The sequence below is a fragment of the Caloenas nicobarica genome, chromosome 5 (genome assembly GCF_036013445.1).
Source record: "Caloenas nicobarica isolate bCalNic1 chromosome 5, bCalNic1.hap1, whole genome shotgun sequence".
Taxonomy (NCBI): Eukaryota; Metazoa; Chordata; class Aves; order Columbiformes; family Columbidae; genus Caloenas; species Caloenas nicobarica.
In genome coordinates, this window is record NC_088249.1 from 11,388,764 (window position 1) to 11,416,140 (window position 27,377).

Sequence of the window (27,377 nt, forward strand, 5' to 3'; positions counted from 1 at the left end):
GGCTTTTCGGAGTGACAACCTGCTGCTGGCTCCAGAGCCAAGAGACACTGTTTCAATGAGGCTTTTGTACTCGTTTTAAAATTAAGCTAAACCAATAGGACCTTCTGCATTGTGCAGGGAGATGCAAGAAAGCCAGGTAGGAAGGAAATAATGGGAAAAAAAGGAATTCGATGTGGAAAAGTAAAAATAATTAGTTCTTCATTTCCAGGTAAAAAGGAGAAGAAGGGGAATGGAGACATGGCCACTAAACGGTCAAATCAAGTCCTACTTATTTGTGAAAAATGGACTTGAGTCATAGGTCTCCAGTAAATCTGGAAAAATACTATTCCTTGTATTTCAAAATAGCAAAATTGGGTTTTTTCCTTAGTGAGTGATGGCAAGTAAGGATGATGGCATCACACGTGATGGGTTGTAAATAATTAAGAGAGATGTTTAGAAAACGTCGTGTGTCCAACCACAGCTCTCCATCCAACTGGCAGGAAATCTTCTGCCACAGCAAATCAAATGGCAGAGGTGACTTTCCCTTGACTATCAATGGTCTTCTGTCAGCCTGAAGGTCGTGTGAGTGAAATGGGGTTAGAGACAATAAACCAGTGAGAGCAGAGGGGGAGCATTGCATCTCTGGCCACCAGGCCTTGCAAACTCAACTGTAGATGTGTGGGCATGTCTGTGTATGTATGGGCTTTATATATATACACTTAAAGAAATGCAATGACTAAGGGACTCAAACTGCCATACTACGTTGTGCATATGTGTGTTGTAGACACACAGTCAGCTCTGGTGGACACCTTTTGAAGAACAGTCTGGAGTCTCCAGAAGTGGCCCGAAGTGCTTTGACAGGAGGACTTCACTCTCTTTTGCCTTGCTTTACTCACATCTCGTTTTGAAAGAGGGACGTCTCCAGGCTGGGGCAGCTGGGGCAGAGGTGGGGCAGCTGGGGCCCCAGCCCTTAAAACTGGAGGAGGGCGAAGGAGCTGGGAGCAGGATGGCCTCAGCTGAGAAGAGCCGGTGGTGGAGGAGGAAGAGACGTGGGGCTGGGCAGCCCATGGAGGGTATGGGGAGCAGGGAGCACCCTGCATCAGAGCCCTGCTGGGGGCTGTGTGTGGCGGGGAGGGCTGGGATGGGGCGCTGACTCTGAGCATGGCTTTGCATTTGTCCCTCTCTCGTCTGGTTTGCTGTCTTGAGTACAAATACCTCTTTGAGGGTTCAGAAAACATGCAGTGCCTTTAAAAAAAAAAAAAAAAAGAGAAAAAACCCCACCACTTTACAAAGTATAGGCTTATTTAAAAAAAAAAAAGTATTTTTCACACGCTGCAGGAAGGACCAGTGGATCAAGTCATTGTATTGGTAGAAAGCATTGGCTGCTTCTTGTTTGTTTTTAAACAGAAGCTGCCTTTGAGAACTTAACACAGACTTTGTGAAGGATTGACCAGCTTTTCTAGTATAAAGGGAGGTACCATGTCTGGGCAATTTATCTCTGAGAAGATTTTTCTTTAATGTTCTTTCCTACTCTCTGTCTGTTTTATTAGATGCTCAGAAAATGAAGGATTCTGTTAAAAGCCCAGACCACATAGAAAGACTGGCACGTAAATACATGGTAACTATTTCTAATTGGCGCTTCTTTATCTCCCTATTAAAGTATAATTTAGAAAGTGTTAGTCGGTTTGTCGTTAGTCTGATAGTGCAGCCAGCTGTGCTAGCAAAGAGTGCATGAAAACCAGGTGTGAATGAATTAATTCAAATGGTATCACCTGCAAAGAAACAGAAAGGGAGGGAGGAAGCTATTTCACTCCTGGGGAATAAGGGGGTTATGAGTTTGTAAGGGCTCTTTAGCAAGAGCTTCAGAAAAAAATGAGGATGTAGTTTTAGTCATTTATCTGCAGTTACATTTTTGAGATGTAGGCTCTTTATTTACAAAAACAAACCCACAAAAAACCCCACCAAAAGCAAAGAAATAAACAAAACCTCAGTGTAAATCAAACAGTATTTTTTAAAATTATCTACAGACCTGGACTAACTGTTCCTAGCAAATGCAAGGCATGTTCTGAATAGCTTCCCACTGTACTTTTTTTTTGGGGGGGGGTGGGAAGACTTCTATTTTTCCCTTGTGTCTCACTTGTACGAACCAACCAGCACCACAAATGTGAGATATTTGAAAAGATAAAGTGGCTCCAGATGGGAAAGCTTTGCAGAAACACAGCATCTGCAGTTCGTACTAGAACTTCAACCTGAAGCTGTGGTAACTTCTGCTGGGAGTGACGTTTCTTTCCCTTCCTCTGCAGCAGAAGTGTGTAGTGGAGTCGAGTACGGAGTCCGAGTCTGAATCCAGCGCGGAGGTAAGGCCTGACGCTCTGAGGCGTTTTGGTGGTGAGGAGGTTCCCTGATGAGTGTCCGACTCTTCCCTCCCTTCAGTCTCAGTAGGGAGAGTCTGAGGCATGGTTGGGGTTGTTGGGTTTGTGATCTTGAAAGGAAATGAGGGAGAGAAAGAACAAAACGGAACACCACAAAACCCCAAACCCAACACTATTGTCTCCATCAGGCTCTTCCTTACAGCTGTTATTAATTTTAGCAAAGTTGATTCTGGGGGTATGAGTCAGGGAAGTGCTCGTGTTTTAGGTAGGCAAATGTAGCATAAATGCTTCTCTGCTAAGAAGTACTTAAATCTGAGCTGGGTTGTCTGTGGTGGTTCACTTTCAGCAGCTCTGGGTGGAGAACACAGACCTTCTGTCTGTTTTGGATGAGATTGAGAGAGCAGCTCTGTTGCTCTGGCAGTTACTTATGAATATTGGTAACTTCCTGAACATTGTTCTGTCAAACAAGTGTGTTCAATATTGGTGAAAAAAACCCTGATTCTGGAGTGGAGAAAGAAATAATTTGTGGTTAAGAGTCTTCAGAATTGATGCTTGCTGTTAGCCCATGTGAACTGACGTGCTCCATGGCTCAGACAGGCTGTCTGCCAGGAACCTGCCACCACTTCACCTTCCAGAAAGCACAGGGGAAAGCTGGAGTTTTCCATTCTCCTGGGAGAAACACGGCTGGAAGTCCAGCTGGACTCCAATGGCTGGGCTGGGGCTTGCAAAGGTGCCAGCCTGGACAAGAGCTGGTTGCCCTCACTGAGGGCGCCGAAGCAGAAGCTGCTTTTCTTCGTTGCCCAGCACCACCCACTGGCTTTGTGGAGATGTCTCTGTGTCCCTGAACTAGCACAGGAACACACGGTTGCAGATGGGCTCCTCCGCTGAAGCCTTCAGGTTCCTGTGGTGAGGAGCCCAGATTTGCCAAGCCCAGCTTTGCATCAGCTGGGCTCAGACTTTCCCTCCCCACTGGAAGCAGCTCAGCAATGACTGGCAGCTTGTTTTCTGAGCAGCTGTTGTGGATCCTTCTAGAGGAGCCTTTTCCTTGCAGGAAGCCTTTTCCCCTCTGTGTGACTGCTTTGTGTGGTTTGCTTTTAAAAGGGAGTCTTGTTACATGGTGCTTTTTTTTTTTTTTTTAATGCACTCAGACTATAAGCACTATTTCAGAATGATGCACTTCTCAAGCATAAATTCATGAAGAAACTTTTTTGTCCAGGTCTGGACAAGTCCATGTTTAACCACATGGGGAAAAGAAGCCTGAAACTTCAGTGTTACAGCAGCGATACTGAGGCTAATTGAAAGGACTCTGTTTGACTATGTTAGTTACAGAACTCTCCAAATTACTGCAAATTTGTAATCCAACTAATAAGGAAGAATTTCAGGTCATCCCTATGTAAAAGAATAAAAAGGGACTGAGTGGGAGGGAAGCTGTCTAAGCTCTGTTTTGTCTACTATTACTTAAATGCTGATTTAGTTTACTTTTCTGGTGGTGAGGTATACAATTACTCTTTGTTCTCTATACCAAGGTTTTAAGTGTGGTAAGACTTGTCACAGCTCTCCTCAGTCCCTCTATTTCAGGCTAACTTTACCAGGCCTTTAACACTTATACTGAGATACACTTTTTACTATCTTTTAGCAAGGGGATAATCTGGCTTCCTCTTCTCTTGGATTTTTTACTTACCCTGGTTTTACTTTGATCAGTAATTCACAGGAAGGTGCTCTATAAATCTGTTAACTTCTCTTCAATAGGTCATGCCTAGCCCACTTGCTGCAAGACTCAAGAAATCAAGGGACTCCGGGGGACTGCAAGTAGGTTTGGTTATTGTGCAGCAGCCTTGTTCTCAGTGTAGCACCTAAAATTAAATATAGGTGGGAATGTGTGGATAAACAGAGAAACTTTCGTAGTGAGTCTGTGACTTATATCGTAAGCGGTTTTAAAGGCCACTTTATGTTGCCTCTTCTATGTGTGTTGGGTATTTAGAAAGTTCTTTATTTTAGTTTTTAGATCCTTATGATGGTGATTCAGAAGATGCATCCATTCACTCTGACTGTAGCTTGAATTCTTTAAATAGTATAAAAGTTGCACCATGGGTGAACAGTGCCCCAAAAGCCATGGCTCTGGAGGATGCCGATACTTCAGAAGATGGAGAGTCCCTCCCTAAACCTCCAGGCTGGCTCTGCCCTGAAACAAAAGTCAGTGGCATTCAGACAGGAAATGACTGTAAAGGTCTAGAACATCCCAGCCAAGAGAGGGATTTCCCAAGAAGCCTTTTGCAATCATCTGAGCTGACCAGAGCCACAGAAGCATTGACCTCCATGTGGGTGACACCGGACCATTCCTCACTGCTGAGTGTTAACCCTTCAGCCTCTGCGGATCTCCTCGCAAGCCCTGGTGACAGTGCTCCACAACCCACACCAGCAGCTGACTGTGACGGCACATTGGCTAAACAGCCCCTCATCAAAAGAAAAAGAGGGATGTCCATTCTGGAGAGTGCTAGTGAAAAACTAAGAAGAAAGAAGTTTCATGCAACTTGATCTGAGGTAGGAATAAATCACTGGATGAACTGCTCTGTGGAATGAACCTGGTAGAGATTTCTTTTGCAGATGGTACCTGAACTGAACAAGCTCTAAACAAACCTGTTAACAGATGCAGCTGCACTGTGCACTGCAGGCTTTGGTCCCCACATGAAATACAAAATCAACTAAATAAGCTTGTGCAGCAGTTTAAGTGAAGACTAGCTAAGGCACACCCACAGAATCACAGCTAAGGTTTGTGTCTGGGTGCAGCTTTGGTGCCTGGGGCCTCCTGAAGCATCAGTCTAACTGCTTTGTCTGGTACCTGGAGGCACCTGTTCAGCTTCAGTGTAATTTCAAAAAAGTATTACAAAGGCTTGCTGAGGAGGGAAGGAAAAATGACTGCAAGGTTACAATTGGTTTCCAATATCTGTAGCTCACCTTGGGCTGACTTCATGTTGGTGTTTGGTTTGTTGTGTGAGGGAAGTAGTGGGATGAATGATCCTACAGGTGTGACTGCAAACAACTGAATTGCATTAAATTGCACTGCCTGCAACTAAAGGCAAACTAGTTTTTTTTTTTTCTTCCTTCAAACAGGGAGAATCTGATTTGTGCTAATTATGTATCTGTTCCCACCCATGTTGAATGGTGTTTTAGGTACAGCCTTGGCATACCTGCCAGTTTAGAATTTAAGTGAGAACAGTCATTTATGAGCTGCAGAAGTGGTGCACACAGATAGGAGGCCAGTTAGGCAGCAAAAACTATATTTCTGATCTCCCTCTCTTGCATGGCAATTTCTTTTATCACCTTTAGAGTCAGGGTAGTCCATTTATGTGGAACTAGTATCTATAAAAGTAGAATGATGGTTTGAAATACATGGGTACCATCTACTTGGAAAGCATTCATTCTGTATGACTGGCAGAGTGTGGTGTGTGGTTTTTTTTTTAATGTGCAGTTTCTTTCATAATGTGGAAAGCCACTCAAAATACTATTCAACTTCTAGCCTAGCACTCTTCCATTAAGGGCTGCATATTTATTTTATTGAAGCAACTTTGGGGATAAGGGTGAAAGCAATCTGAAGATAGGGAGATGTTTTTCAATCAGTTTGGAAATAAACTGCTTAGTAAGATTCAGAGGCCTTTGCCCCAAGACACAAGCTACTGTGCTTCCTTCTGATTTGCCCTGGTGGCAAATAACACTGCAGTGAATACTGTGAAGTTAATTGCAAAAAAAACCCCTTTGCAGCTCTAGATTTGTGTGTACCTCAAGTAGGCCACAGGTTTCTCTGGAACTGAGACTTGTGAAAAATATGGCACTGATGCAGCCAAGCCCTTCATACCCTTTCAAGTCCGAGCTGTCTACGGAATGGTTTTCAACCACCTGAGGCTAAATAAAACTGAACTACTGACCCTCAACTTGCAGCCAAGAACCCTTAACTCATCTAGTGAGGATTTACTTGAACAACTTGTTTAACACAATACATTGAAACAAAAAATCCACTAGGAAAAAATAACCCAGGAACAATCAAGAGAGAAATAAGTTGAAGAGTAAGCTATAGGGGACAGGATATATTCAGACATTCAAGGTCTGCTTATTCACTGTGAGAATCCAGCTGTGGATTAACTTCTGAACTGAAAATGTACCTTTTGTTAATTCAGGTCTAATGCAGAAGCTGGCATATAAAAAGCTGAATAGTTTAAGTTTGTAAGGTAACAAAACCTACAGAGAGGAGCTACAAAACATTATGGAGAGGGTAGACACAAGAATTATCTATTTTGGTAACTAGTAGGCATCAGCTGAAACAAGCCTCTGAGGCAGGCTGAGATAACAATACTTCCTCCCAACACTTGTCCATGCAGTAGAACCACTTACTGGAGAAAGAATATTAGAGTTGATGCAAGTTCAGAATGTCACTGCTTTCCTAGGAAAAAAATCATCGCTGGAGGGAAGGAGCTTCTGCAATTTCTGTTTTGAGACTGAAAAGCTATGTACCTGTATTCTGCACAGGCATCTTTGAACACTTGATATTAGCCACTGTGAGCAAGGGCAGTTGTTCTGGCAGGATGGTCAGAAGAGCAGAAATGCTCACCTAATGAACTTAGGGTCAGAGAAATCAAGTGGATACCCAAATCATAACAGCAACCCAAGCAATTAGCAGGAATTTTCAGCTCCCTTGATTTGGTAAGTTGGTCACATGTGTCTGAAGTAAGACTGTAACTCCTTGTTTAAGCATTTAATACTATCCTCCTGGGCTTACCCAGACACGAAACTGGAGCCTTATCTCACCATAAAAGCAGCTTAAGAAAGAGGAAACCCCATGGGTCAACAAAAGACAGTCTTTTTTAGGATACTCTAGTTTCTGAATGCATCTCAGCAGCTGTGTAAATGTACATTACTTCAAACAAGAGCCAGTTCTTTGCAAATAATTTATGTTATGTCATCAGATGTCACAGCAGATAATGTCAGGCTTTATGTATTATTGCAGTGAAGACTTAACTCTAAGGTTCTTGTTACTGGAGGTTTGCTGAACCAGCTGCTGAGTGAGCTATGTGAAGGTTAACAATATGCTTGAATACTGACTTGACTTCTTGTCCTGGTGAGACTTGTTATTCTCTCAAAAGACCATAGGCATAGTTTTTCCAGACAAAAAAAAAAAAAAAAAAAATCACCATAGGAATTAGATTTCCAGAGAGTCAAAAGTCTTGCTGTGGATTTTATTTCATATAACATGAGCCATCAAATAGCACATCTACTAATAACCATCTAAAAATCTCATCCAATTTTCCTTCAAAGAAATCTAGCTTATCAGCTTTCCAATGCACTGCCCTCTTTCTTTCTAGTCAACTTAACACAAATCCATCTGACGACCTGACTGGGTTACAAAAGTATGGGTGAATACTACATAGAAGACTGACGATTACTACAGCATTACCAGTCAAAACAAATCACTCGGTGCAGAGAACTGCAACACCACGTTCATAGAAGCTACGAGGATCTTCCTTGGTAGCAATTTCGAAGTCAACCGTGAAAATCAGATCAGCACGAGTGAAGTTCAGATAAACTGGTAAAGTAACCTGGGGAAAAACATGAATACAGAAGAAGAGTTGTGCAACACAGCAGAAGAGTATAGTAAGTTTCTATAATACTACATGGTATTTATGAGATGGGAATTTAGTCTCAGATAACTTAATACTCAAAATATGAGAAAAAACCCAGGCTTAATAAATTCACCTAAAGTGCAACCTTCTTTATAGGTATAAATTCAAGTTTTGGCCTGACCAGCGTTAGTATTTTTGGATGCCTCTCTCCTTATCTACCTGCAAAGGTCAACACTCGGTCAGTTTGCTGCTAGCCCAGAATTTAGGTACTAGCTGACACTGAGAATAATAGAAAAGAACAATTTGATTTGTGGTGCTCAATAAAAATATCCATAAAGCTTCGGCAAAAAAATGACCACATAGATCTAATGATAAGAATTACATTAAAATTATTTTAATCAATACTTACAACATTTGCTTTTTTATCAGCATTTGTCTGCTTGATCCAGCGAAGCTGTGTAATGGGCAGTACAGTTGAAATAGCATTTGAAAGTGACAGCTTGTTGTTACTGCATGTAGCTCCCTGAAGCTTCAGGCCTGTAAAATGAAATACACTTTAGAGTTCTAAGAGCTTTCATGCATTCAGATGAAGATTTGTCTCTCTATTTGTCTCCCATTTAAGGGCTAAGTCCACTAAATGAGAGGTGTTTCATACCGCAAAATGAAGAGGTTGTAGCAGATAGACTATTCAGTACTGCTTAAATATCTACTGTCCTGAGTCTTGAGATTTATTAGCATTAGAAGTACATCTCTATTGACTAATATCAAACTACTCTTTAAACAACTTCAGAAAGTGTGCTTGAACTTTGGAATTATATGATCTTTTTCATCTGATATAGCACATTTAATACCAGAAGCTTCTGAAATATCTTGGAGCAAGGACTCCTTAATTCTGCTAAATTTACCTGTGACTCCAAAACTGCATGCATCCAGTACTGCATTCTGTGTAGTTGTGACATTGACCTCAAGACAGAGTTCTTCAAGGGACCAACTGTTTGCTTGGGCAACATATTGTCTTGTAGCAGTAATATAGGCCTCTGGTACAAACAGGCCACCGAGACACACGTGGATGTTCTAATTGAGGAGGAAAAAATTCAAAAGAAGGATATCAGCTGCAGTATTGATTAATGATTATCATAAATATCACTTCAGCAATCTACTTACATTAAATTTTTCCTGCTGCTACTAGAACACTGTGTAACTGCTAAACTGCTTGTTGTTCTCGTGTCACTCTAAAACACTAAGTTTTCCTCTAATCTGTATATACAGTTAGCCTGCTAAGCCTCCTCATTTTGCAATCAGGAGATACTCAAGAGTATTTACAAACACATTTCAAAGAGCATTGACTGAAGTTGTTTTGCAAGAAGAACTATTTAGAAGCCTTCATGTGAAGATTACATGAGGTGGTTACACAGCTCCTAGAAGTCAGCACAAGGTACCTTTAGTTCTTTTGCTCCACCAGAAGCAGCTGCCTGGGAAATATTCTGCAGCTGCTTAATGCGCTCGCTGAAGTCGGACACCCACTGAATAACAGTCATACCAGCTGGCACTGTGTAATGAGACCAGCTACGAGGCAAAATACCTACAAAAAATGTGATTAGAATTAAGTTTTGTTTACATACAAGTTAGAATTAACACACTATTTTGACAATTCACTACTTTCCCCATCAGCCATTTAAGGCCTGGACCAGGATATCAGCCTCTATCTTACAAGGCACCCCAGTTAGTGAAAGCACTTTCAAATATTAAAAACTAAATGGCCTCTAGGTCTAGTATTTATTTAAAATGCCATCCAGCTACAGAAACCCTTCAACAGCAGCTTCAGTTACACAGCTATATACTGCAGTAACTGATCTTCAAGTTTTGTGAAGATTTGAGTTCTTAGAAAAAACCTGAAGAGGTCAAGTATCTGTGTTTTAGGAAATGCTTTTGTTCAAAGCAGACAGCAGATGATCATGCAATACTAGAAACAGGATGCCTGTACAATCTTGAAACAGAAGTTTAGAGAACTTGAATGTTTTCTAGGAGATTTTATAGGAGCAATATTACTCACTTTATGGTATAAATAACTTTGTCCCATCACAGTTCAGAGACTGAAAGAATTTACTATGATTTCAGCTTAGAAATTAAGCTGCTCATATAAACAGTACAAAAAAGCCTAATATTAGCTACCTCAACTTGAAATCCCAAAACAAACCAAGTGGAATCCGATGCTGAACTCAAAAGTATTGCTTGTATTAAATGGTAAAGTCAACACCAGTTTTCCTGCATTTTTTTTAAGCTGCTGAGCATAACAACTCTCAGAGCACAAGAGGCAAAGAGAAATGGAATTCCAGAGCACTGGAAAATGCTAATTTGCATTACCGTACCTTTCACCAGTTCATTTATAAGTGTTCGCAAATAGTTGGTTTGTTTCTTTTTTCCTTCACACACTTGAACCACATCTGCAAGGTCCTGACGAACATCCTGAAGCAGCTTAGCTCCCATTTTCACTTCTCTCTCAAAGAATCGGAACAAAGGATCCTGGATTGTCAAAACAATGAAAGCAAGTTGCAGATCAAAGTGTAAGATTCTTGCTGGAAAACTGCTACAAAAAGCAACCCCAAAATCCTGGATGGACTGACCAGTGGCACTGTGACTACAACTATTACACACGAATGTACAGTCTGTGACTGCACAGAGTGTTTTACAACCAACAATCTCCTCTTCCTTGGAGAAGCAACAAAGGAGAAGTCTTAGTTGAACAATTAATGCAGGCTGCCTGCTGCAGCTCCTTCTAATCAACTCTTCATTTCTTTTAATCAGCAACAAATGGTTCTCACCTACTATCCCAGAGTAAGTCTTTAGAAACTGTTACGCAATCATGGGCACATTCGACTGGAGAGCTTGTTTGTGAGTTAGAGCTTAGGGTGCTACCGTTCAGACCTTGAAAGTTTCCTCCAGCCCTTGCAACTTCTGTTCCCAGTTAGCAGAAGCTGCTGCTCAATCTTCCCCTACTAACAATCACTAAATTTTAGCGGTAATTAATGTGCACTGGCTGTAACAGTCAGTGTACTACAAGTACAAGAAGCACTTGTTTTTTGCTACCTCAGTACGGAGAAGCTCCAGAAGTGGTACCCTTGATACACAGTTTGCCATGGTATTTCTTCAAATAATCCCCAGAAGACATAAACCAACTTTCAAGAGCATGAGAAGAACCCAGCCGGGCATTACATAGCTATGGCAGTCAGAATCAGCACCGATACAGGCTCCATTGTTCCCCCCAACAGTTTAATCGGCGCTTGCATATCACAACGCACTTGTTCCAATGCACCGGAATTTGTGCACTTCCTATGCCCACGTTACACAAAACTTAGTTCTTACCTTAATGTTTTCCACAGTCCGCTTCAGATGGTTCAGAGTTTGTGGGATAAGGTGAAGCCAGTTAGAGGCTGTGGTGTGCAGTGTTCTCATCCAGGCCGGGCGACCATCTGATGTAGAATCAGTTCTTGTCTTCTTCTCAGTTTCTGCATAAGCTAGATCGTCCTCATCCTCTAGCATCTGCATTTTCAGCATTTTGCTGATCATATCTATGCCTAAATCAGAAGACATGCTGTCAGTTAGAGCTGTAGTTTTCATCAAGATGAAAACATCCTACTAACATGCAAGAACTAGGACTTTTCTTTTTCCCTAGACTTGAGACTCAGAACTGCCCAGCTGGTAATAAAGCTTTCCAGAATCAAGATGGGAGTTTGCATCTGGAAAGCTCAATGTAACTGCCTTTTTTTTAAAAATAAATTCACAAGCCTCTGGTCACTTTCTGGTCTGCTCAAGTGTTTTACCTTGCAGAAGCTAAACCAACTATGTTGAGGGAGGAGGGCAAAGCTATCAGCTCTTCAGCAGGATTTCTATTTCTCTTCTGCTTTTTAGTTAAAATGTTGGCCTGGTAGTCTGCGCAAGATATTGTTAAAGTTCTGGTTTTACCTTGTGTGGTGAGAAGAACTTTCTCTGCGTTATTCGGCAGGCCCAGCCACGACGGCGTTTGTGTATCGGGCAGCATCTCAACCCACTGGACAAATTCTTCACGTCTGCAAGTCAGAGTTTTAATATTCATTAGAAGGCTTCCCCTATTAGAATAGCAAGTTAATTCTTTACCTGAGACAAATTTACACAGGTAAACTCCAGCACAGAGATACCTTATGGATTTTGAGTGTTTTTGTTTTTTTTTTTTTTTTCCTAAATTTAAAAAGAGAGAACTTGTACATAAAGATCAGGATAAGGAAAAAATGATACCTGATTCCATCTGGCATCTGAATATCTTTGTGTCCATCAACTTTGCAAGCCAGTTTGAATTCACTATCAAAACTTAAAGTGGTAAACAGACGTTCCAAGAAAGTGTTTAACAGACGTTGATCAAATTCATTATCTATGCGACCTCCATAGATAGACTGTGCCATCAGTGTCTTTAATGCAGACCAGGGGATTTTATCGGGTGAAATGTTCTGGCGACCCTGTAAGTAAAATGCAATGTGATTAGCAGGAAACAATCCTTTTCACTTCTCCTCTGATTGAGGAATTGAATTCAAAAACCAAGTTAAATTGCCATCAGGTTACTTGTGGCTCCTCATTTAACTTACTAAATGTTTCCAGAACAGACTGCCTTACTGAAGATCTTCAGTAATCTCAGTATTACCTATACCTAAGTACACAAGACTACTTGCCTTTGCTGTATCATCCAGCCAAGTATCTACTGTGTCACAGGCAGATCTCAAATCAGATTCTCCAAATTCATACTTCTTGGACCAACCCAATGGAGCATAGCGCAAGCGCTCTTGAATAATGGCATGAAACCAGGCGAGGAGGAAATATAAACGAGCACGCTCGTTTGGAGACTAGGAAGCGGAGAGAAACAAATAAAAATACAGCTATTACTCAAGTGAACTGATAAAAATCAAAGCCTGCTAAAAGGCTAGAAAATACCAGATTTAATGCTAGATTGCTACCAAAACTGAACACATTCTACCAACAGAAGCAGCAAATACTACCTTACTTCTATGAGAACAGAACATTCTATATATGTCTTAGAAGCTGAGGTTTTATCATCTAAAGTAAGATTTTTAATGAACACATTCTGACATTTTGTTTCATCTACACAAACCGCAGCCTTACCTTGCACATTCTAGAAACTGGAATGCTACTGAAAGTCCTCAGCATGTTTGCCTTTACACCAGGAGGAGGTTCAAACACAAAGATTCGTCCAGCACGTAACAAATTCACTGGCACCTAGAAAAGATCAATAAACTTGAACCCAACTCCTTTAGCGTTCACTAAACTAAATCTCTCTTAAAAGCACAGTTTCTATTAGCTTCACACAGTGAAGTCCTGCCTTTCTTTTGGTGGGTAGGGGAAGCAGCAAAAGGAATGGTATGAAGTTTTCAGCTACAAATAAGTTACAAGAAACCAAGGCTAGTTAGTACCCTGAGAAGCATGTATTCTTTTTCTTTAATGCAGAATTGCAGTCATGAGAAAACCTTCCCTGGGTTGCACTCTTGGCTCTGCAAGCTGGTTTCTCTACCAGAGGATAACATTTCAAATCAACGTTACCTTCGGATTAATTTCCATGGTAAGGAAGAGTCTGAAGCAAGCATGGGGTTGTAGGGAATGCAGCTTCTTTTCCAGTTGCATAAGCCAGCCAGGAGCCAGGTGAACGTTCTTCAGCATTACCCATCTGTGAAGTTTTGAAACAGAACAAGCACTTTTTAGTGTACAGCTTATGGATCCTGGTTATAATCACCACAGAGTAACAGAATATGATATTAATGCTACAGATTTTCCCCTCTCTTTTAAAGCTGTCTTCTACATAGAATCAGTTACTGTCTACTGTAAATGTGCTGACCTTCCTGCTTTGCAGATACAATCTACTTCTCTTGAAAACATTTAAATCAAATAGAAGTCATGAACAGCTGTGCTTAAGTTATTACAAATTTCAGCTCAGAAGACAGTCCAAATTTTTTTAACTCAGAATTTTATCTATTTAGCCAACAGATTACTTTCTCCTTCCCTCCCATTTACCTTTCTACTAGGCAGTATTCTAGCTAAAAAGGCGATAGAACTTACCTTCCAGATTTCACTGCTGTGTTTATTGCTTTGTCTGCTTGGTTAAACCCTTCAGCAGAACCTAAAAGACAGAAAGGGTTGCTAAAGCTCTTACTGCTGACAATTTCATTTATGCTTAGATAATGAAATAAGGTATGTTCTTACCAATAGCAATAGAAGTAATCTGTGTATTCTGCTCAGCTGCAAGGTCTTCAACGTGACCACTGGCATCATAACCAGGCACTGAACACATCAGCACAGGGGTATTAGGTTTCACCTGTTGTCCAAGAAGTTTAAAAGGATATGAATCAGTCACTATGTCAATAAGAAAACGCAGTAAGCTCAATCTTTCTTCCTGCTGGCCAGCTAAAGACATTATGCTACTCTTAGTTTTACATTAGCAAATAGGAAAACAATCCACTCCTACCCATAAGAAGAAGGGTAAGTGGAAGAAATGTTCCAGTGGAGAGCTTTACTCACTACAGAATTCATGCAAGGTGGCACTAAACATTACCTTGGGATTTTAGCCTTTCAAAAACAAGCAAGTTACCTCTGTATCTACAATATGTGTCAGATCTAAAGGCTGCTCCATAATAGACATGAAAGACTCTCCAAGATTTGTTGAAACAAAGGTATGTGCCATTGCCAACAAACGATCTGGACGGAAGGCCTGGATCAGAAGCAAGCGATGAATGGCCTGGCCAATAGGAGCTGAAAAGATGAGACAAGATTAAGATGGACAGGTAAGAAAACCATCCTTAACACCTCCTTCTTTTCCATTCTCCATTCAAGTTTTTCCAACTTGTTCTGAAGACTAGATATTTAGAGAGTTAGTTACCCCTTTGAAAGACCTGTTGCAACATATTAATGGAATGCTTGTACTCTATCTTCACTTGGACAGTCAAAAGAAACTTATCTTCAGTTAGTTTGTCTTCTGTGACATTTTAGCTACCTGCTCAATTGCTCATGTTGTGAGTCCTTTAAAAGCCTACTTTGGCATGATGCTTCTGGATTCTACTGAAATGCTACTGGTTTACAAAATCTACAGTTTAGAAATATTGCCATGAAGTGATTTTAACTTCCAGAGAAAACAGATCTCTTCACTTCTTCAATAATCTGGCATTCTAGTAAAATTTGAAATATTATATACTTGCCTAGCAAGGGTAGGATAGATAACTGAGCATTGCTTCAGCTAATGGTCAAACAGCTTTATCATAGCTAGTAAACAGAAGCTTAGAATCCTTCATTTAGAAAGCCAGCTTATTAGGAATGAACCCTCAATGATCACAGAGAGCAAACACTTCCTAACGTTACCTTTCAGACAGGGTAGAAACTGAAGGGCAACAGTTATCCTGAAGTTCTAACTCTTAACAAATAAGCACACTGACAACTAACACAGCAAGAATTAAGACTCTGTGATTAGATACAACTGCATTCTAGCAGAGCAGTACTGTCCTCAGAAAATCTCTGTCTTGGAGATTCTGAGAGTATTGAGTTGCATCCAGATTTGCAATGACCAAGGTTATTCCAAACTACTATGCAATCTTATGAGATTGTGGAACTACATTTCATCCTCACTGGAAGACCAGATCACAGGTTAAGGTGCAGGAACCAAGTATAGTGACCACTGCTTGCAAAAGTCTGCCTTAAAAAAAAAAAAAAAAAAAAAAAGAAAAAAAGAAGAAAACACCATAAACACGAGACTTCAGGTTCTTCCACAGTTTCAACCACATGGTTTTCCCAGGCATTAAGGTCCATGTTAAAATTCTACTTCAGAATTGCTTTAAAATCATAGTAATTCTATTTAGAATAAAGTCATTTCAGTAGCACTGGTGTGGAAAACAGTGTGACTTAACTTACTTGCAGGTCTTTCTTCAGTCCAAAGGTACGGAACAGTCTGCTCTGGTGAACTGCTATCCAGCCAGATACAGAATTGCTGTATTGAAAGAAAATGTAAACAACCTGAAATGGAGTTTCATGGCATCAAATATCTCCTGCAAGGCACAGGTCCTGTTCATGGTGCAACAGAGAGGTTCAATTTCAGCCTTAAAATTTAGAATTTCATGTACTACAGAAGTGTTCAGCTACACACCAACTTCCAGTAGAAAACAAAGATTGCTGGGGTATGCCTGAACTTGGTACAGTCCAAGCTCTACTAGCCTTTGATTTGTAAACAGATCTTTAAAAATTCTAGTAAGTAGCTAAGTGTTTAAACAGTAAAATGCACAAGTCTGTAAGAGTTTTCCAGTTTAATGCTCATATGTTATCATCAGCTTTCAGAATAAAAATTTACATTGAGTACCGGATAAAACTTCCAAGCTTCTATAAGTCTTAAGTAGTAAGACACAGCTAACACTGTTAAACAGAAGCACTATTATATTAATGAAATTAAGTCAAACATTAAACTTAACCCCAAATATTGTCCAACACTCAACACAGTTTGATTCTTTCCAAGGCTTCTAGACAGAAATGGTTTCAGTGTTTCATATATAAATTGTCTGAATGTTTCCCTGAGCAAGCCTGCCATTTGACCAGCACATTTAGTAAGCTCTTGACTCATTTTTTGTCAAACAAATTTCTCCAAGTTCTGTGGGTTTTGTTTGTTTTTAAACTAAAACCACATGTAAAACTCAAATTATGTTTTGTTTTTTTTTAGATGTGTCAAATCATCTCACTAACATCCCCTAATTCTGCATTGCCTCCAGCACCTCTGATTCTACAGATCCCTACCAAGTCCCAACCCAAGCGATACATCACTTTACCCCTAGGCTGAAGAGTTTGACAAAAAATTCAAGGCCAGGCTGGATGGGGCTCTGAGCAACCTGATCTAGTTGAAGATGTCCCTGCTCATTGCAGGGGGGTTGGACTAGATGGCTTATGAAGGTCCTTTCCAAGCCAAACTATTCTACGATTCTATGAAAATTAGATGTTGCACAGAGAATTTAACTTCTAAGATAAAAACTAGACAGGGCAACCAAACAAGTACTATTTTAAGACGTGGACATATTTTGGAACATGCAGTTTCACAGTTAGGACACAGATGTATTCTTAGAACACATACATCACGAGAAGGACCAAAGTGTTGAGCAGCTGACCTCTATCCACACTTATTTGAAATAGTAATGCCCAAGAGCCCACCATAATGATGTTACGTAGGGCTATGGCTGCTCCCCTCTACTGAATAATTATCACACAACAGTGATACAGTAAAAGCTGCAGTATCACCCTCTCTCCTACCACAGGAACCAAAGCTGACTGCAAAATCGGAAAAATGGTGAGGTGACTAAGCTGCTTCTAAGGCTGAGTGATGAACAGTGCCGGTATTTACAACTGAAGTTTCATAGCTTGATTACAAATGAAGCAAGGACATTAACAACTACAACTAGTTAATATGAAAAGGGAAGCCTTACAGATTAAGAGATTACCTGTACGTGTCAAGCTCTTAAGGCAGACACCTAATAAACTTATAACCAGGTAGTTTAGTGCAGAAAAAAACCCCAGCCAACACTTACCTCATCAGCTTGAACTTTTGAAACAAGATCCTTAAATGCAGGCAGGCAGCTCAACCTCATCATTGCTTCTGTTTGCTCTACAGTCAAACCGTTGATTTTTGGGAGAGATGAAGTGTTCAGTACAATTTCCTTCCCTCTCAAGAAGTGCTGGAATTCTGCATCATATGTAGGTTCCCTAATATTAACGGAAAAGATTTTTAGCTAGGTGTCTTCAAGATATCCCTCCCTTTTTCGACTACAAGGAAGCGAGAAAACAAACATTTACCCAATCGTCCCTTTCAGTTTAATCCGGGCCAGCAACATAGCAAATGTTATATGGTCTTGATGCAGCATGCCACGTGCCACTCTGTTGAAAGCCACCTACCAAAAAACCAGTGAAGTTAGTAACATAAGAAGCCCTGAACTCTGACCCTTCAGAAATTATTTAAGTACATTTACTAATTAAAAAATTGAACCTGGAAGAGATCTTTTGTGATGATTGAGAGACGCTGAGTATGGTCTGTAATTCCCTTCAGATTTGGGTTCTCATACAAGACGTTGTGATAGATGTCCAAGAAAAACTGGAGAGAGTACTGGTACAGAAAATGTATCTGAAAGACAAGAGTATGGTTTTAACTTGAGTCCAGCTGTTTGACGGTCAAAGGCTTATGCCTACAAAACCGCAACACAACAACCAGGGCTGGAATTAGGCACTGCCTATTTAGCTTTGATAAGTAAATACGTGAAGCTTCTGGCATGAAGAAGCGCTCATCCTACCTGCTTCAGTGACTCCATAGTAAAGTAGATACTGCTGCACGCTGTAGAAAGAGGCAAGTATTGCTGAGAAACTGTCTCCACTTCCTGCATGACAATATCGGTCTCTTCTACTTTTCTAGTGACCTCTGCTGCTTCCTTCTTCAGGTTTTCAAGAGTAGTAATGATGGTGTCATCATCCAGGATACGTCCCTTCACTTCATTAAGCGCTTGGAGTAGGGATTTTTCTAACTGACGCAAGCGCAGCTGAAATTCACCTTAATTAGAAGAAAAATCAGGTTACATATTGTATAAATGTGCTGGTTTTTAAGAACTTTATGAATTGTGTATACTTCACCACTGGACATCCTGAAAAAGCAAGAGTATAATCTATGAAGCTATTTCAGTGTGTATTTCTACAGCTACAGTAAAACCGCTGTGTTCTTTTAGAACAAGAGGAAGTTAGTTTAATTTTGGTAAGCATACCCTGAAGCTTGAGGAGGTCAGAGCGTTTTTCATCAACATCTGGTCTTTCAGCTTTCAGGACTTCATTCAGACACTGGCTCTGTAAGCTGCTGCGAGTTACTGTGAAGTTCACGAATGTAACACGAGAGCAGAGGTCCGGTGGGAATTCAACCTATCACAGGGAACAAGAAAAACTTCCTCAGCTCTCTGACATACCATTTCTACAAACAGGACAGCCTTTTGATTTACTCACTGTTGGATCTCTGGTGGAGAGGAAGATAACGAAGGATGGTGACAAATCAATATCTTGGTCTCCCAGAGTAATCAGAACTCTGCCTCCAGTTCTCCGGACTTCACGATTAAGAACAGGATTCAGAACTGGATCATAGCTCTCCACATCCTAGAAGCAGAGATGTTTTGAGAGATTCTGTTTCTTTTAAGTATCTCAAGCTAAAAATCCTGATCCAAATGGGGCTTAAAGCTCTGGTAGCAATCAATTTGCAGCTGGTTTTCAACAGAGATCACATTCAGAAGGTTATTTCCACTTTAGATTTTTTAGATGAGCTACGCGAGCACAGAGTTTAGGCTATTACCATACAAAATCTCAGTAGGTGAGTATTATTAGTGGTCATAATTGCTTTAGTTCTAATGCATAATAAGCCCTATTCTAAGCAGCACAAGCAACAGTTACTGATCTAATCTGTGAGCTAATCCTTTGTTTTTCCATACTAAGAAATGAAATATGTATCCATCTGAAATGACAGTCAACTATTCTTACAGTTGCCTATTTCTTTGTATTACTGAAACTTCTTCCTGCTACTCGAGGTATATTTAATTCTACATAACCAGTAATATTAGGTGCTATTATCTCTGACTAGAGATAGCGTATGAGAACAAAGGAAGAGACAGACAGGTTATAAGTCATTTTATAGAGTGGAAGTAAAGAAGGATCATTTGAAAATAAAAGCATTTGATCTTAAAACGGTGGAAAATGGAAACACCTTCTTTTGACTGTATCTCACTAATCATATGTTTCTCAGACTAACACCTCACATATCACTCAGTACTAGGTTACTTGTTACAGTTTGAAAGTAAAATTGTTTGCATCTTACTAACAGAATAATCACAAACTTTTCTAGTACACAGACAGAATTCAAGAATTTTAAATAGTTTCCACATGATCATGCAACTAACCTGGACCAGAAGTGGGTTACCAAATCTCAAGGCACTTTCCAAGTTCTTTCTGAAAGCATCATCCAAGAAACTAGTACGAGTTATCTTACGGTCTTTATATTCATTCATGATAAACTCTGTAGCTTGCCCAGAAGGATCAATGATCAATGGATACCTAAGTTAGTAATAAAATACTTTCATTATTTGAGTTTTGACAGCAGACAGTCTCTAAGTAGTTTTATGAATTTAGGTTGCATTGTTAGTCTCAACTCTAAAAGCTTGTATATTGAAGGAATAAGTTGGCCAGGCTCAATGACTTATTTCAGTTGAGAGTTTTGAAAAGTCAGTCTGTATTTGGACAAGATAGTTTCAGTTCAAGCCAACTTATTTTAACAGCTAAGCATAACAAAAAAGGCAAGGAAAGAGGAATGAGAGTTTTTATGTTTACACATGGTCGATAGCTTTTACAAACATTAGAAGCTCTCACAACAGTAAAGAGTGCTGTGAAAGAGTTACTGTGATTCTTTGATAGATGCAAAACCCAGCCTGCTGTAAGAATGTTGCTTTAGAATTCTACATCTTAGAATGAAATACCTATTAAACCGCTTGAGCATGATGGCATTCTCAGTGCACAGGTCGTCTGCAGGCAGGGAACTTGCTTGCCAGCGAAGCCGCTCGTCTGCGTTGGACAGGTACTCCGTCCTTGCAATGTCTGTACGGAACTGCAACAAGTACATACAGTTACTATTTGACTAGAGATTCTCCAACTAGCTGGTGAAGACATTTTGAGTAAATGCAGCTCTACAAGGTTATTATTTTCAAATAGCTCCATTCTTTACTTAGCAATCTTAAAGCTTCCTTAACTGTTGCAGTAAATTGATTTACAGTTAACTTATCATGTTCATATCTTTACCTGGATATTCGCTTGTTGCAAATGGTGAGACCATGTGGTGAACAGATTCTGACGCATCTGCTGATCAAAGTAGCCAGCATAGGCAATAAAAGCTCCTGAAAGTAAGCAGTCTCCTGCAATAGTGGACATCTGGTTCTTGAAAGTTTCGCTTGTCTTCTCCCATCTTTCACGTTCAGCAGAAAGACTCTTCAGGAGAGCTGTGCTACGGTTTACCTAGAAATAAGTGGTGAAGTAGACTCTTTAGATGATGAATTGTTCTAGTATTCCAAGTCTCTTGGGACACTTAAGTATTAACTCAAGGCCCACGTTAAATTTAAAAGCTCAGATGAAATGAAATGTGTTTCTTCACTTCAGTGTTAATTTATTATGTTGGTTTTAACTGTTTTCTTGATGAACTTAGAAGTGCTAAGTACTAGCAGAGTAGTGACATGCAAATGAACAGATCAAGTATATAGAAAAGTTCTTCCCCCCCCCGCCACCAGAAAGAACTGCAGTTAAGACACTACAGTTACATTACATCCATGCCTGTTTCCAAAGGCTTTCTACTTAAGCCTTATATGAAGTCTTGTTAATCCACTGGCAACATGAGTTGATATTCCTAGCTCCAGCCATGTTTCAGTAGCTTAAGAAGCTTTGAGAGATCCAGAGATGAAACAGCCAGCTCAAATGCACTGAACAAGGGAGGCAACCAAGTCTGCTCACAGGTTTGAAGAATGGTTCTACCTCTGTCAAAGATTAAAGAATGGACAATTACTGATATATAGAAGCCTTACTTTTGCTTCTACAGCAGCCAAGTCTGCCTTGATAGCTTGAGCCTCCGAAATCAGTACTGCGTATTCTTCTTTGTAACGGGCAATACTGGCCTCAAGATCACGAATCATCTGCTCCACTTCATTTGCTTTCTGTTGGTTGTCTTTGGCATCATCCTCCAGCTTCTGCAGTTCATTGCGTAGAGGTTCCACTCTTTTCAACATATCAGCGTAGTTCAGCTGTAAACAGTAAATAAGCCCTTTATACTTTCTAAAATGACATGTGGTACCAAGAACCACAGCATTCAGGTATATACTATCAACACCATCTTTTCAAGCTCAGGTACTTGTGACTTGTATAAGAATTAATAGCTACTAAACAGACTCTTGTTTAAACCAAGCACAGACACATATGTAATTGGTTTTTGCAAGATCCTTTTACTGCTCTCTAGATTTACAGAAAGTCATCTGAAAGGCTGAGACCACATTAAGTAGTGTACTGCACTGTTTTGCATTAATACTTAGTAACTGGGTGTCCATGCCAGTACTGTGCTAACCTGCCTTTCTTAGTAAAAAAATGAGTATAGCCAAGACAGAGAACAATTGCGATAGGACCTATTGGCAAGACTCAAGCTAAATAGTCTCTTCATATCATGCCATTCATAGCAGGTGCAGTTTTAACAAGCCAAGTGTTCTGCTGTATTGAACACCGACCAGCAAGTAAAACCATTCTTGGATATCTCGGTCTGGGGCCAGTTCCTTTGGGAAATTAGTCAGGTATTTAAAAGTCTGCCCTAAAAGACCTTACAGAGCTGCCTGTGTGTCCGACTCTCAACGAAGACATAGACTGCCTAAGTTTCAGTAAGAGGATTGTCCTGCATCTTCCAGCTGAGAACTGTATTGTCCTCCAGAATGACAGTACATCCAGAAAAGATCAGCTGTTGTTTACTTCAAGTGTGTTGAGGCAAAAGCTGTATCACAACAGGCCATTAGTTCTCTGGCACAGTACTACAGGGCCCCAAAACATTCATCTGAACCTTATACTGATTTATTTGAAGCAAAATATCTTGCAATACTTAGCTGAACAGAGCAATTCAGAGCCTTCAGACACTGTTATTATATGCCTTCAGGCTCGCTCTTTTCACAGTACTGACTTTACCTGTGCAATTGCCCATTTCACCATAGGTCCACAGGCCAGTGATGCTCTGTTTACAATTTCATAGTTGTAACTTGGATTTGACAGGTAGTTTTTCTTCATCTTCTCCCGGATGGCATCACTGCAAGGGAAAAGTTTGTAGAGACAGCATGAGTACACTGTCAGCACACAGGTGTTCAGTATCTCTTTTTCCGCAGTTGACATGATCATTTCCTGGCAGTTTTGCTGACTGGTATCTGAGACGCTTTAATTAGTTCAAGATGTTGTTTTGGAAATTACAGCTTACGGGTGGTAAAAGGCATTTAACAATTATTTTAGGATTAGCCACTCGGAAATTGGTTAACTTTGCTCAGAAAAAAACTGAGGTTGGAAAGGAATTCAGAAGGTCCCTGGTCTGAGCTCCTGCTTAGATTCCGAGCCAACTAGGAGGTCAGCCTGGATAAAGCCCTTGACAACCTCGTCTGTTACTGCTGCATAACAACTTTCAACTAATAATGTGGCTTTGGAAAGCAACACACTACTTTGCAACCACATGCTGAAGTTACTCAACAGCAGCTGTTTTGGCCCAGTTTGCATGAAACACCTTTGCTTTAGCAGTCTGTTTCCTGTACCACCTACACATTCATTACGTGCAGGAGTAAATTAGTTTCAAAATAATTCAAGTGCTACTAAAGCCATTAAAGAGAGAAAAGTCCATTTAAGACCTTCCTTGTCTTTGTGAATAGTTTTTTCACATAAGTAATTCACACTTGCACTTTACCTGATTTCCTCAGCAGAGAAGTTAACAATGGTTGGAATGAAGTTCTCTCTCATGATGATGGATCGTATTTGTTTCCAGTCAGTTGTACTTTCACCCAGTAGTAGGCAAATGGACTCCAGTGCTAGCTTCACTGCGGCAGGTGGATTAGCCATGGAACGGACCTCTACCAGATGCTGTTTCTTTATCGACTTCACAGCTAACCAGTGCCAGAAAGATGATAAATGTTGATTGGGAAGAAAAAGAACAGTTAAAATTAGAGAATCACAGGACAGTTTGGGTTGGAAGGGACCTTGAAAGGTCATCTAGTCCAACCCCCTGCCAAGAGCAGGGACATTTTCAACCAGATCAGGTTGCTGAGAGCCCCATCCAGCCTGGCCTTGAATGCTTCCAGGGATGGGGCATCTGTGCCAGTGTTTCACCACTCTCACTGTACAAAATTTCTTGACCATGTTTAGCCTGAATCTCCCCTCTTTCAGTTTAAAAACATTAGCCCTTATCCTATCGTAACAGGTCCTGCTAAAAGGTCTGTTAACAAAGTCCATTAAAGTACCTTGGATTAGTAAAAATGCTTCAAGAGTCTCAAAAGGAATTTGAGATTATTAGAGAAGCAGATACTAGTGGATAGCAAACTACTGTACCAGAATATAAACTTTTCTGAATGTCGACTTGCCAACAGGCTACAGGCAACTTAACTTCGTTGTCTAAAAATGAGTCACTTAAAGCTTTATTATAAGCAATGACTCCTCTATCCAGTTTAATAAATGGACAACTTGACTGTAAGCTGTCTGTGCAATGATAAGGCGGTAGTCTTTCTGATTATGAGCTTTCTTTATGAATATATAGACTGAATACATAACTAAAGCAATCTGCCAGAAACAAAGCCACAAGCCATAGGAGTATCGTATGTCAGATCAGTACTACAAACAGCAGAAAAATCAGAGCTCACAGATAAGGAATTCCTTCAACACTGTTCAGATCCATATTAAGAGCCCACACTTCGTTAGGTAGGACCAATTCGGACTGCACCAAAACGCATTCCCATAGACTTCAGTTTTAAGATCCAGTCTCACAGTGTGACCTTTTCAGGTGCTAACATACCATTCTGAGCTTCAATGACAGCAGGCTCCACCTTGTCAAGATCCTCTTTCACACTCATCTGCTTGTCTGCAATCACCTCCTGCTGCTTGTGCAGCTGTTCCTGAATCTCCTGGCTCATGACCTAGGAGGAAGTTTCACAGACAAAATACTGTGTTTTAGAAACTAAACTTCTTCCAGTACTTGCTCTGCAGGCTCTGTTTTGTAAATGTAAGTATTTACTATGCATAGAGGTTTAACAAAGATTTTTACCTTTTTCTTCTCAGCTTCCTGCTGATCTTTCACCATCTTTTTCAACTTGTCATTGGCTGCTGCATTCTTCACTTCCAGTTCCTGACTTTTTATTCTTAGGTCACGCCGCAATTCTTCCACCTGAGATAGATTGTAAGATGGAAGAATTCAGATTAAGCACAGGGATCTACTTAATCACTTCAATCTTATAAAGGCAAAAGTGTTAAGTATATGTACCTGATCAACCGTTTCCTTGATTTTTCTAAGGCCAACATTCAAATGCATTTGCTGTTCCTCCAGTTCACTTCGTTTCTCATTGAACAAGTTGGCATAATGGTTGATGAAGTCTAAATAATGGCGTGGTGTGATTGCCATGGTTCTGCCTCCTCGTTTTGCCAGACGAGCATTAGCCTTTAGGGAAAAAGCAGTTGTAGAATACGCACTGGTTTTAAACCCATTCAAATATCAAAGACCATACTTTTTAGGAAACTGCTGCAAGATGCTGTGGCCTAGAGATCAACCCAAGTTAAGCAACATAATAAAAACATACCTGATGGAGAGTCTGATGAACGAATACACAACTATTAACAATGGCTTCCCTGTGTGATGGTGGCTGTGGCAGCTTATCATACACAACTGGCATGTAATCAGGCACAACGTAATTTGGTTTCTCAAGATCCATTTTGCTTGTGAACTCTTTGCCAACTTGGTACAGTGCCTCAGTTGACCAGTCTCCAAACCAGTTCAAGACACATCTGAAATACAAAGTATTTATGAAGACCTCCCCAAAAGTACTTTTTTAACAGTCCTTGTAATACATCTTGGAATATACAGCAATTACCTGTTGAAGAGCGCAGGAGAGGTAGCTGCCCTGTCCTTCAGGCCCTCAGAAGATGGATTCATAGTGAACACAACATGGAGATTGCGAATAACTTGGCTGGTGAACCATTTGTAGAGTTCTTCATGTGAATCTAACATTAAACCCTCTTTCTGTGCTCCTTCTTTACACTGAGTCATGAGGGTGGCATATTCATCTCCTTCAAAGAGACCAGGAACCTAATTCAAAAGATAGTTTTGTTGTAGCTTATAGTTGCAAAAAGGTGCTTAAAGTATTTACTTAAAATCTGCCTACCTCTCCGTTGGCTAGGAGAGTGTTCATTCTCTCCAGAAATCCAGAATCCAATACATTCGACTCATCCATTATAAAGGCTATTTTTTCATTTTTACAGCCAGAACGTCTCAATACTGTCCTAAGGTCTTCATCAAAATCTTCACCTGTATATTTTCTGTGAACCTAGTAAGATTTCATATTGGTTATTAACATTTTGGCTTAGCTTTTATGGATTTTTTTTTAGGCATCAATATTTAAGAAGTGTGAGTTTTGACTAACAGCTTTTGCTAAATGAAACTAGCATGCCCACCTTAATTTGGTAGACACTCAAACCATTCATCCAGGCAACAAATCTCGAGAGAGTTGTTTTCCCTGCTCCACTGACTCCAATAAGCAGCAAGTGACCCTGTGGCTGACGGAAGATTCTGAAAAAGCACAACAGCAAGTATGTTTTGATCAAGTATTATCAACTTACTGAAGATTTTCCTTGAGCATCTGAACTTCAAGTCAATACCAAAACTGACACATCTTTCCAACTAGGATCCTGCTATCTGGAAGCCAGAAGTAGATAATCTATGGATAACAATGGGATCATGCTCCATTCTTTCTTAATCTGTACTCAGGCTACTCTATTTCAAAACAAACCTCTAAATACTATTTATATGAGCAGCAACTGAAGTCTCCACTTACCGGTCAATTCTTAGCACATGATCCAGGACTTCATTGAACAGAACAAGTGGTACATCAAGTTCTTCTTCATAAAAGACTTTAAGCCTAGCTTTCACATAGTCTCTTAATTCTTCTTGATCCACTGGAATATAATCCTACAAGAATCAGTCAATATAGTATGGAATTTAAGATACAGGAATAATTCTTAGGGATCAATTTATGAGTGGATGAAAGCAAAACTATTAGAATACTTAATGTAGCAATCCCCTAAAGAAGCTTAACAACACAGTACTTAACTTGTACAGGAACATGTCCACATTTCAGAGTGCCACAGATAGTGACGTGGGGTTTAAACACTGTTATCTACTGAACCTGTCACAGGTTGAGCCTGTGCTGCCAGTAATCGAAGAGACTAGGAAGCAGCATGAAAGACTAATTCCCCTATCATTCCCCCAGTTTATTTTAAACAGACTTTCCTAGATATTTGCTATTGGTCACAGAGACGGGTGGCAGAATAGATGGGCTTTTGCTTTGACTCAGTGGGATTTCTACAGAGTGCCCAGCTGGATCACTTCAGATTGCAAGAACCAGTCTACCATAAATTTGCAATATCAGCATTGTCTAAGGGTCACTGCTTAATCCGAGAGATTCCATAAACAATAACTAAGCAACTTTCTGGGAGTATTATTCTGTTCTTGAGAAATATTATTTAATATTGCCTTTATATACTGTGGCAGATCTTACAATAGTATTCTTAGCATAACAGCTATTAA

General features: G+C 40.2%; 1 protein-coding gene across 1 annotated transcript in view; it reads right to left on the bottom strand.

Annotated features, from left to right (window-relative positions):
* Positions 1 to 7,565: 7,565 nt before the first annotated feature.
* Positions 7,566 to 27,377, bottom strand: part of DYNC1H1 (dynein cytoplasmic 1 heavy chain 1) — a 44,455-nt gene continuing 24,643 nt past the window's right edge. Inside the window, exons 44-78 of the mRNA XM_065636170.1 lie at positions 26,626 to 26,759; positions 26,246 to 26,360; positions 25,957 to 26,118; positions 25,666 to 25,880; positions 25,375 to 25,579; positions 25,062 to 25,235; positions 24,846 to 24,965; positions 24,597 to 24,717; positions 23,499 to 23,694; positions 22,742 to 22,859; positions 21,607 to 21,822; positions 20,834 to 21,046; positions 20,515 to 20,642; positions 19,942 to 20,095; positions 19,001 to 19,147; positions 18,769 to 18,919; positions 18,307 to 18,560; positions 18,006 to 18,140; positions 17,816 to 17,910; positions 17,551 to 17,725; positions 15,899 to 15,974; positions 14,589 to 14,749; positions 14,204 to 14,315; positions 14,060 to 14,120; positions 13,547 to 13,670; positions 13,112 to 13,225; positions 12,664 to 12,834; positions 12,236 to 12,453; positions 11,927 to 12,030; positions 11,327 to 11,538; positions 10,333 to 10,486; positions 9,403 to 9,545; positions 8,869 to 9,037; positions 8,373 to 8,500; positions 7,566 to 7,939 (exon numbers count right to left, since the gene is read on the bottom strand). Of these exons, the coding sequence (XP_065492242.1) occupies positions 7,811 to 7,939; positions 8,373 to 8,500; positions 8,869 to 9,037; positions 9,403 to 9,545; positions 10,333 to 10,486; positions 11,327 to 11,538; positions 11,927 to 12,030; positions 12,236 to 12,453; positions 12,664 to 12,834; positions 13,112 to 13,225; positions 13,547 to 13,670; positions 14,060 to 14,120; positions 14,204 to 14,315; positions 14,589 to 14,749; positions 15,899 to 15,974; positions 17,551 to 17,725; positions 17,816 to 17,910; positions 18,006 to 18,140; positions 18,307 to 18,560; positions 18,769 to 18,919; positions 19,001 to 19,147; positions 19,942 to 20,095; positions 20,515 to 20,642; positions 20,834 to 21,046; positions 21,607 to 21,822; positions 22,742 to 22,859; positions 23,499 to 23,694; positions 24,597 to 24,717; positions 24,846 to 24,965; positions 25,062 to 25,235; positions 25,375 to 25,579; positions 25,666 to 25,880; positions 25,957 to 26,118; positions 26,246 to 26,360; positions 26,626 to 26,759 (5,304 nt within the window). The 3' untranslated portion in view covers positions 7,566 to 7,810. The remainder of the gene's footprint in view (positions 7,940 to 8,372; positions 8,501 to 8,868; positions 9,038 to 9,402; positions 9,546 to 10,332; positions 10,487 to 11,326; positions 11,539 to 11,926; positions 12,031 to 12,235; positions 12,454 to 12,663; positions 12,835 to 13,111; positions 13,226 to 13,546; positions 13,671 to 14,059; positions 14,121 to 14,203; positions 14,316 to 14,588; positions 14,750 to 15,898; positions 15,975 to 17,550; positions 17,726 to 17,815; positions 17,911 to 18,005; positions 18,141 to 18,306; positions 18,561 to 18,768; positions 18,920 to 19,000; positions 19,148 to 19,941; positions 20,096 to 20,514; positions 20,643 to 20,833; positions 21,047 to 21,606; positions 21,823 to 22,741; positions 22,860 to 23,498; positions 23,695 to 24,596; positions 24,718 to 24,845; positions 24,966 to 25,061; positions 25,236 to 25,374; positions 25,580 to 25,665; positions 25,881 to 25,956; positions 26,119 to 26,245; positions 26,361 to 26,625; positions 26,760 to 27,377) is intronic.